Source organism: Phascolarctos cinereus, unplaced genomic scaffold (assembly GCF_003287225.1).
Source record: "Phascolarctos cinereus isolate Bilbo 61053 unplaced genomic scaffold, phaCin_HiC Scaffold_726;HRSCAF=1367, whole genome shotgun sequence".
Classification (NCBI taxonomy): Eukaryota; Metazoa; Chordata; class Mammalia; order Diprotodontia; family Phascolarctidae; genus Phascolarctos; species Phascolarctos cinereus.
Window position 1 is genome coordinate 412833895 of NW_027556098.1, and position 10936 is coordinate 412844830.

The 10936-nt window shown below is 44.5% G+C and overlaps 1 protein-coding gene across 4 annotated transcripts in view; it reads right to left on the minus strand.

Annotated features, from left to right (window-relative positions):
- The window catches only part of LOC110219713 (cell adhesion molecule CEACAM6-like), a 24217-nt gene extending 17391 nt beyond the window's left edge, over positions 1-6826 (minus strand). For all 4 annotated transcript variants that reach the window (XM_021003295.2, XM_021003294.2, XM_021003297.2 and 1 more), the window contains exons 1-2: positions 6696-6826; positions 3129-3482 (exon numbers count right to left, since the gene is read on the minus strand). In XM_021003295.2, coding sequence (XP_020858954.1) covers positions 3129-3482; positions 6696-6747 — 406 coding nt within the window. In that variant the 5' untranslated portion in view covers positions 6748-6826. The remainder of the gene's footprint in view (positions 1-3128; positions 3483-6695) is intronic.
- Positions 6827-10936: the final 4110 nt, after the last annotated feature.

Genomic DNA, 10936 nt, shown 5'->3' on the forward strand with positions numbered 1-10936 from the left:
ATTCCCTGCTCTAAGGGCCCTTTTATTTCTGACATTCTATGTTTTAAAGTCATTCCCAGCTCTACTATCCTCTGCTCCCAAGTCCCATCTAGCTCTGATGTTCTAGGTTTCCATGACCTGAGAATACAAACCATAGCCACCAGCATGTTGTCAGGGACAAACAGAGTGGTGATGTTGCAAGAGGGCACATGGAGGATCATCTGGGAAGGTGTCTCAAGAAAGCTTCAGGTCCCTTGGAGGAAGTGGGTGAGAGAAGGCGGAGGGCAGAGGGAGCTCTTGCCAGCCAGGCCGCCTGGTGTGTGCTCACTTCTCTGCTCCTGGCTCATTCAACCAGCTTGGCTAGGGGGAGGGGTCGTGGGCTGCCGAGCTGGGTTTGAGGATTCCACATCCTTCCTCCTCCTCTTGGCTACCACGACTTTCCTGGGCCTCCCTGCTGCTCCTCACCCACCATAACGTAGGCCCCCCTTCTTTCCCCAGAGTGCTGATGTAGAAGGAAGAGCCCTGGCATTGGAGTCACAAGGACCTGGGTTTGAATTCTCACTCTGCCCCTCACTGTGAGAGACTGTTTAGTATAATAATTAGACTGCAGGATTTGGGGTCCTGAAACCTGGATTTTAATCCAGTCTTCAACATTTACGAGCAACGTGAGGGCAGCTAAGGGGTGCCATGATGCATAGAGCACCAGGCCTGGAGTCAGGAAGAATTATTTTACTAGCTGTGTGACCCTGGGCAAGTCACTTAAACCTGTTTGCCTCAGTTTCCATATCTACCAAATGAGCTGGAGAAAGAAATGGCAAACTACTCTAAAATCTTGGCCAAGAAAACCCCAAATGGTGTCACGGAGAGTTGGACATGACTGACAGACGACTCCACTACAATAACCCTCCAGAACTGCTGTAAGTGTCAAAGGGCATGATATTTGTAAAGTGCTTTGCAAACCCTGAAACACGTGTAGATGCTTATTATTGTTATTAATTATTTTTAGATTAATTTATTATTATATATTTATTTTATTATATATTATTTATATATTTATGTTATATTTTATATTTATATATTTCATATTATATTTATAATAATAATAATTAGTTTCTTATCTCTGCCTTTGCACTGGCTGTCCTCCATGAAATGCATTATCTTCTCACTTTGCTCCTTCGAATCCCTGGTTTCTAAAGGATTCACCTCGTGTACTGCCTCCTACGTGCAGACCTCCCTGATTTCAGCTACTAGTGCCTCTCCCCTCCTAATTATCTGGTAGTTACTGTGTACATGTTCTCTACATACATGTGTATGTATATGTACCTGCACGTGAGCACATGCACACGTGTTATGTGTGTGCACACCCATGTACAAAAATGAAACTACCTCTATCCCAAGGAGGCAACATTCTATCAGAGGAGACCATGTGTGTCTATATACATATGTATACATGTACAGACACATACACACATTGTCTCACCAGATACAATACTAGGCTCTGGAGGCTGAGGGTGATTTTATTTCTGTCTTTCAATCCCCAACCCCTAGCACAGTGCCTGGCACACACTGGTGAATGGTTGGGTCAGGTCTTACTTTACTATTCATATGAGTTAGTCAATTAGCTAAACAACTTTTTATCTTTTGCAGCCTAGGAGCAGAGAAAGCATGGTGCAGCAGATAGCACTGGGGTTACTACTATCCTCAATAACCTTCAATGTCTTTCTATCGCTTCTAGGATAAAATCCAAACTCCTCAGCTTGGTGTTTAAAGATGTCCTTCATGACCTGGCTCCGACCTATCCTCGCAGACTGATTTCATATGATTTCCCCCTTATATAGTCTATGTTCTTGCTAAACTGGCCTGATGGTCATTTTTTGTACATGACATTTTGTGTCCCACCTCCATGTATTTGAACACGCTGCTTGTCCCCTCAATTCTCCCTTTGAAACTCCTCTTCAGGGCTCCCTCCCACACAAGGCCCCTTCCGGTTGCCTCAGTTATCAGCATTCCCCTCTCCAATCCTTACAAATTTGTATTTATTTTGTACGTCTCATACACTGGCAAAGGGAACGTCCGTGCCCAGTAGTTTCTATATCAATGAAATCTCAGGTCCAGACCCTACCCTAGCCCTCATATTTATTTATCTGGGTACATGGTGCATTCCCCCAGGGGAAGATTTAACTGCATGAGGCCAGGCACGACTTCATTTTTTTTCTTTGTTGTCCTGGTGCCTCTTATAGTGTTTGGCACACAGTAGGTGCTTAATAAATGCTCATTATTTGGTTGATTGAGGAATATGTGGATTGAAACCCTGTGCTGGACACTTACTAGCTGTGTGACCCTGAGAATGTAACTTAATGTATTTCAAACTCAGTTTCCTTATCTGTAAAAAGGGGATAATAATATCTGCAGGCTTACTTTACCAGTTGTTGTGAGGAGCAAATGAAATGGTGTCTGTAATAATGTAGGACAGAATGAGATTTTGAGGATCAAGGCCTTGGATCCAGGAGAAGACCTGACTTTTCTTTCGAATTCCACGGACAGAGAGAGGGATGTCTCGTCCCACAACGGCAGTGAGTGTGTTGGGGTCGATGGCAAGTTGGACATCACTTGGGCATCCCTTTGCAAACCTTAACCTGCTAGATATGCCAGCTATTTTTAGGATTTGATTCAACCCCTTAAATTTTACAGATGAGAAAATTGTGGCCAAGGGCAAGGCTCGGTGATTTGCCCAGAGCCATGTGAGTGGTACAGACAGGTTTCAAAGTCAAGTCTCCCTGGTTCCAAAATTGACTACGTTTGTCTTTATATCACCCTCCTCTGAATATGGCCGTCAGCGCCATGCTGGGGGCAGGAGTGGGACGAGTGCGCTCTCCAGGCAGTGGCAGGGCCCACAGGTCTTGGAGGGGTTTGGGGGAGAGCTCAAGCAAGTCACTGCTTTTACTCCACCAACTTGACTCCACCCCTCCTCCCGCAGGTCTTGGAAACAAAACTCATTAGACTCAAAGCTCTCTGAGGGCAGGGACAATGTTTTGCCTTTCTTTGTAACCCTAGCTCTTAGTACAGTGCCTAGCATATAACAGGTGTTTAATAAATGCTAATTGCAACCAATTTTCCTCCCTGATGTGAAGGGAAAGCCCAGTACTCACGGTAGACTTGGAGATGCTTGGATACAGTTGTCATTGAGAGATTTGGCCAGACCTCTTGGAAAGTGTAGAGCCTCCCATCTGTCACCTTGATATTTCTGATCAGCAGAGAAGCATTTTTATAAAGTACTTCCCGGCCAGTGTAGCCAGGACCTCTATTGTGGGATTTAGAGGAAACGTTGTAAGATAGAATGAGATTTTGATGAACAAGGCCGTGGAACCAGGAGTAGATCTGACTTTTCCTCTGAATTCCATGGACAGAGAGAAGGACGTCCTGTCCCACAATGGCAGTGCGTGTGCTGGGGTAGATGGCAAGCTGGGCATCACATGGCAGGCTCCTAGAGGTGAGAAATGAGGCTGGGAAGCAAAGATAATGAGAGTAAATTAAAAAAAGAGAAAAAGGAAAGGAAGGAAGAGAAGGGAAGAGCAGGGGAAAAGGAGAAGAGAGGATGGAGCGAGGGGGAGAGAAGAAAGAGGAGAGGGGAGGGGGAGGCTTAGCAGGCACAGTGATGCCTTTGGGATCATAGGATCATGGAAATAGAGCCATAAGAACCTTAGAGTTCATCCGATCCAGGCCCCATTCATTTTACAAATAAGGAAACTGAGGTACGGTGAGGAGAAGAGGTTTGTGCAGGGAAATGTGTCAGAGCTGAGATTCAAACCTAGGTCTTCTGACTCCTATTCCATTGCTCTAAGAGGAGGAGGGAAGAAAAGTCTTCAGTTTTTATTCCTAGGAATCAAGTCTGTGTCAGCCCCCAGGGAGGCAGTTTGGCCTATCGGAGAGAGAGCTTAATTTACTGCAAAGAGTACCTAGGTTCACATCTGGGCTCTGACCCTTACTTGGTGTGTGGCTCAGTTCAAGGCACTTAGGTGCTCCTGGCCTCAGTTTCTTGATCTGTAAAATGGCACCTCAGGATTAAGAATCTAGGTCTGAGAACAGCTCACTTTTGTGCTTTGATGTTTATAAGGAATTTTTGTGAGATGACACTTGGAGATAGGAAGGGCAAGGATGATCTCCACTTTACAGAAGAGGAAACTAAGGCCTAGAGAGAAGAAGTGACTCATCCAAGGTCCTACACCAACTAAATGTCAGTGGAATTCAAACTCAGGTTCTCAGAGTGCTTTTTCCTTATGACCTGGGGCAGATTTGGGGTCCTACATATACCATGTCCATGAGTATGTACAGATGCCTGAGTGTGTGGGCCTGTGGGCCTGAATCTATGCACAGTTATTACTGTGTTTACACGTATCTATATATATCCATGAGAATGTTCTTAAGGGAGGAGGCAGCTTAGGCAGTTTTAGCCTTTACCACAGAGCAGAGAATGTCAGAGTTGTGATGGATCTTAGAACAGGGAATGCCAGGACTGGGAGGGGTCTTAGAACAGGGAATGCCAGGGCTGGAAGACTGAGAACCTGGAATATGACAACTAGGAGAGACCTAAGAACAGATAATGTCAGAACTGAGAAGGACCTTAGACAAGAGAATGTCAGACTTAAAACAGGGAATGCTGGAGTTGGGAGGGCCTAAGAACAGAGAATGTTGAAGATGGAAATAGAAGATTCCCTTAGAATAAGAAATGTCAGGACTAGAAGTGGCCTTAGAATGGCAGAGCTGGGAGGGCTTTAAGGGAAGCCTAGTCCGAGCTATTCCTTTCCCAGCTGAGGCCTAGACATGGGAAAATGATGTTTAAATTTCTTCTGTGACTCAGTGGCAGAGTCAGACATCAGTTTATTTTGTCTTCTGGTGCAACGATAGGTGCTTCTTCCTTCTATGGTCTGTTGAGGGGGAGGGGAGGAGTCCGTGTTTGGAAAATGAGACATGGTCGAAGGATATCTTTCAGAAGAAATCAAAGCTGTCTATAGTCATATGAAAAAATTTCTCTAAATCATTATTGATAAAAGAAATGCAAGTGAAAACAACTCTGAGATACAGCCTCACACCTACCAGATTGGCCAACATGATAGGAAAGGAAAACGACAAATGTTGGAGGGGATGTGGGAAAATAGGGACACTAATGCACTGTTGGTGGAGTTGTGAACTGATCCAATCCATAAAGCTGTGCATATCCTTTGATCCAGAAATGCCCCTCCTAGGTCTGTATCCCAAACAGAGCAAAGAAAAGCAAAAAGGATTTTATTTGTACAAAAATAATTACAGCAGCTCTTTTTGTGGTGGCAAAGAATTGGCTGAACAAGTTGTGGTATATGATTATGATGGAATACTATCGGACGCTTTCAGAAAAATCTGGGAAGACTTATATGAACTGATGCAAAGTGAAGTGAGCGGAACCAGGAGAACACTGTACATAGTAGCAACAATGTCATAAACATGATCAACTGTGAAAGACTTGGCTGCTCTGCTCAAAACAATGATCCAAGACAATTCCAAAGGACCCACGATGAAAAATGCTATCCACCTCCAGAACTGATGAACTCTAAAGGCAGATTGAAGTACATCTTTTTTCTCTTTCTCTTTCTTTTTGGACACAGCTAACACAGTAATTTGTTTTCTATGACTATATCTATTTGTAATTTTTTCTTGACTTCTCAAAGGGAAAGGAGAGGGGAAAGAGAGAATTTGCAACTGAAAATAAAATGAAGTTGAACTAAAAATGAGATGAAGGGGCATACAAGTGACCTAGGAACATGGTCCAAGCTAGACACACAGAAGACACTTAAGAATCACATCCTTCTTACTAGCTGTGTGACTCTGGGCAAATCACTTAATCCCAATTGCTTCACCAAAAAGCAAAACAAAAAACCCAAACAAACCAAACTGAAAAAGAATCACAGCCTCTTGCTTCCTGTGTGACTAGTCCCTTTCCCCCTTATTGGCCTCAGTTTCTTCATTTCTGAAAGGAGAAAATGAGACTTGATTGTCCCCAAGTTTCCTTGCATTGCTGAATTCTCTGGTTCTGTCACTCATTGTAGGATTTTTGGCTATCCATTTTCTCTTTCTTAGATTTAATTTCTCTGTCTTTGAAATGGAGGCTTTTCATGTCTCACTCATTTCTGAGGTTTTGCCTACTTGCTGGACCAAATTGAATTGAATATCTAAGGAATCCCTCACAATCATTAATAACTGACATTTTGACAATGTGTTAAAGCTTGCAAAGGGCTTCAATACATTATCTCATTTGTACCTCTTAACAATTCAGTGGAGGTAGGTGCTGTTTTCATTCCCTTTCTTACACATGAAGAAACTAAGGTAAAGAGAGGCTGACATGCCCATAATCATCCAGCTAGTGAGTGTCAGAGGTGGGATTTGAATGCAGGTTTCTCTTGTACAAGTTCAGTGCTCTATCCATTATGCCCTACTGCATCCCTAGGCATAGAGACAGGCTTGACTCCTATGGATGAGGACTGAATGCTCTTTATCCCTCCACCCTCTGAGTCTCTTGTATCTTTCTCTTCCCCAGTGGCCCTTGGAAGAGTTCAGCCCCAGAAAGCAGACCTTTCTTGCCTGTACATCTCTTCTCCTTTTCTGCTTTGTCTGGGATTTGGAATGGTCTAACTGAATAATCCCACTGGATGGATATGTGGGTGTGTCGACCTCTTCTTTCTCACCTGTGAGCAGGAGTGTCTTCCAGGGTCCAGAAGGGTGGGAGGAAAGGTCCATCTTGTACTGAGTCAGTGTGGTTTCCCAAGCCTGTGCTTCATACACTAGCCCTGACCATAACTTTCTCTGATGGGCCTGAGGTTCCTGTCTGCTCTTTCTTCCTAGGGAAACTTCTTTACCCTGCCTGATCACATGGGCCAGCTGAGGTTTCCTGTCTTCATCCTTTCTTGTCCCTCCCCTCTGGTTGTATACTTGGAAGCTCTGGTCCCCTCAGGATCTCCCCCAGGGATCACATGAATATCCCATTGGCTTGGGTACTTTAAAATAAGACTTTCTAGAACAGCTCCAGAGCAGTTGACTAGGGAGGGAAAGGGGTCTCCATGCTAAGCAATGGGAGAGATTTCAGAACTAGGTCTGCTGCTGATTGACTGTGCTATTCTGAGGCTCATTTTCCTCTTTGATTCCCAGTTCTTCAATAATATCATTAGGTAGGGTTGGAACTGGTTGAATGAGTGGACCCAGGGAGTAGTTATTAATGGATAGATTTCAATATGGAGTTATATCTTTAGTGGATTGCTCCAGGGATGGGTCCTTGGTCTTATGCTAGCCAATATTTTTAATAATAATTTTTAAACGCATTTTGAGTAATGACTTGGACAAAGGATCATGAAATTTGAAGAGGACACACAACTGGGAGAGACAGCTAATGTATTAGGTGGGAGAGTCAAAATCCCAGAGGGCACCAACAGCCTAGAATGATGGACTGAATCTAATAAAATGGAGATAAATGTTAAGTATTATACTCCACATATACAAGATGGGAGAAGGTGTGACTGGACAATAGTTTTTGTGATAAAGTTATAATGCAATGTAAGTTTAACACAAATCAACAATGTGATATGCTCTATCAGTTGACAATCACTTCCTGGGAAAGACCTTAATTTAAAAAGGCCAGGGTCACCCACTGCATCCTGGGCCATCACCAGTCATCTTGACTTTTGTCTTACCATGGAACTCTGATGACTCTGGAGGACAGAGTGAGGCTGATGACTGCACTGCTCTGCCTCACTTAAATCCAACTCGCTGGCAAGTCAAGACATTGCCCTTGTGATGTCAGTGGTCCTCTTTGAGAAAGAAGGACCATAACAACTTCTAAGCACTTATTATGTGCCAAGCACTGTGTTAAGTAGGGGGATACAAAGAAAGACAAAAACACGGTCCCTTACCCTCCGGGAGCTCCCATACTAATGGGCAAAAAAATGATACATACTTAGATGTACAAAGTGGATGGTCATCTCAGAGGGAAAGTACTAGCAGTGGTGGGGAGTTAGGGAGTCCAGAAAAGCTTCCTAGAGAAGGTGAGGTTGAAGCTGAATCTTGAAGAAGGTTAGGGACTCCTGGAGGCTGATGTGAGGAGGGCCAGAATTCCAGGCAGGGGAACAGCCAAGGAAAGGCAGGAAGAGCAAGGAGGCTGGTGTTATTGGCTTATAGAGTAGATGGAGGAGAGTAAATGTAGGAAGATTAGAGAGGTAGGAAGCTGTGAAGGGCTTTAATAGCCAAACAGAGGAGTTTTACATTTGATCCTGGAGACAATAGGGAGCCAGTGGGGTTTATTGAGTAAGGGTTGAAGTGACATGGCCAGACCAGCATTTTTGGAAAATCACTTTGGTAGTTGGTGAAAGGGCAGCTAGGTAACGACAAAATGTGTAGAGCATTGGACCCCAGAGTCAGGAAGACTTCTCTTCCTGAGTTCAAATCTACCTCAGATACTTACTAGCTGTGTGGCCCTGGGCAAGTCATTTATCCCTGTTGGCCTCAGTTTCCTCATCTGTAAAATGAGCTGGAAAAGGAAATGACAAACCACTCCAGGATCTTTGCCAAGAAAAACCTCAGATAGGGTCACAAAGAGTTGGACAAGACTAAAATGACTGAACAACAGCTGGGTGAAGGATAGATTTGAATGGGGAAAGATTTGAGGCATGGAGCACAATCAGAAGGCTACTGACATCAATGAGAGCCTGCACCAGGATGGTGGTAGCTTTAGAGGCAAGAAGACTTACTGATATCTTTTACTTGGGGTGGTGAGCGTGAGTAAGGATTGAGGAAGACACAGAGGCTTTGAGCCTTGGTGACTGGAAGGAAGATGGTGGTTTCCTCAATACGGAACAGGTAGTTTCCAATAATAGAAAAGTTTTAAAGAGGAGACAGTTTTGAGGCAAAGGTAGTGAATTCTGTTTTGGGCATGGTGAGTTTGAGATGCCTTCTCACCAGTATGTGATATCCAAGAGGCAGCTGGTAATTCAAGGCTAGAGAGGTTCAGGAGAGAGGTTGGGGCTGGATATATAAACTTGGGAATCATCTGCATAGAGGACATTGAACCCAGGGGAGCCAACGACCTCACCAAGTGAGATAGTATGGAGAGAGAAGAGCAACAGGGCCCAGTTCAAAGCCTTAGTTAGCAGGCATTACCTAGATGAAAATCTGAGACTGAAGAGCAGTCAGACAGGTAGGAGACAAACAAATTATCATGAGAGAGAAATTATCCTAGAGAAGAGGGTCATCGCCAGCTTCGAAGGATGCAGAGAGGTAAAGAAGGATGAGGTTTGGCAACTTAGGAGAGGAAGTTTCAATTGAACGTTAAGTTTGGAAGCCAGTTTAGAACAGAAAACAGAGGGCGGAGAGGCTCAGAACATGGAGCACTTTCTTAAGTTTAGCTGCAAAGGGAAAGAATGACATCAGATGCTATCCAGGGGGGATGATCAGACCAAGTGAGAGAGACATGGAGATGTTTGTAGGCAGTAGGGAAGTGGCCAGAAAATAGGGAAAGACAGAAGATAAGTGAGGGAAGGGATGATTGGGGGGCGGGGGAGGATATGTTAGAGAAGACACATGGAATGAGATCACTATTGCATGGAGAAAGGTTTTTCTTTTGAAAAGAAGATGCACCACCTCTTCAAGTGAGACAGGGTGAAGGAGGAGACAGTGGCAGAAGGCACCTGAGTGACATGAGGTGAGGAGGAAGGGACAACAGGGAGCTGTTCATCAATTTTTTTCCCGAAAAATATGACGCAGGGTTGAAAGAGAGAGAGAGAGAGAGAGAGAGAGACAGAGAGAGAGAGAGAGAGAGAGAGAGAGTCAGTCATGGGAGGTTTGAGGAGAAGTGAAGAGATTTGTGGTTAATGGGAGAGCGAACTGATCAGGGAGGTATAAAAGAATTATCTTGCTGCATTGAGGGCTCTGCTGAGATTATATAAATTGGATCAGTGGAGGAAGCTGGTGACTCAGTGGATAGAGCACTCAGGATAGACTCAGACTAGACCTGAGTTCAAATCCAGCCTCAGACACTTCCTAGCTGTGTGACCTTGGACAAGTCACTTAACCTCTGATTGCCTGATAAAACGCATCCACTGGAGAAGGAAATGGCAAACCACCCTGTCGTATTTGCCAAGAGTACTCCAAATGGGGTCACGAAGAGTCAAACATGACTGAAATGACTGAACAACAAAAATGGCAACAATGGAAGAATAGTTCCCAGAAAAAATGAGATGATAATCCCTCTATGCTGAACCCTGTGCAGGTCACATCTAGAGTGTTAGGGTCAGTTCTGAGTGGCTGCACTTTAGGGAGGACATTGGCACGATGCAGTGCATCCTGAGGAGGGCAACCCGTGCGAGGAGATGCCTGGCTACCTGTCTTAGGAGAACTGTTTGAAAGAAATTGGGGCATTAGGTTGGAGGAAATAAAACTTAATTATTTTCCGGCATTTGAAGAGAATGGCCTTGAGGCCATATGCAGCTCTCTAGGTCCTCAAGTGTGGCCTCAAGCGGCACTTGAGGACCTAGATGGCCGCACTGGCCTTGAGGCCGAAGGTTCCCAAGCCCCTGGACCTGTTGAAAAGGGATCGGGCCTATTCTGGTCGCCTCCAGAAGGCAGGACTATGAACAATCTGGGAATGCTTCAAGGGAGGCAGATTTCAGGTCCATTTAAGGAAAAGCTTCCTGAGGATGAGTTGACCAAAAGGGGAATGGATTGTCTCAGGAGGTAGCGAGCTCTCCGTCACTAAAGGTCTTCAAGCAGGTTCTAGACGACCGTTTGTCAGGTGTGTTATCGAGAGGACTCATTATCTATGTTAAACTGGACATCCTCTGAGATTCCTTCTAATTCTGATAGTAGCTCTGTGATTCTGTGTTATAAGTTCCCTCCCAATTATAACATTCTATGTTCTGAGCTCTCTTTTAGCTCTGACACC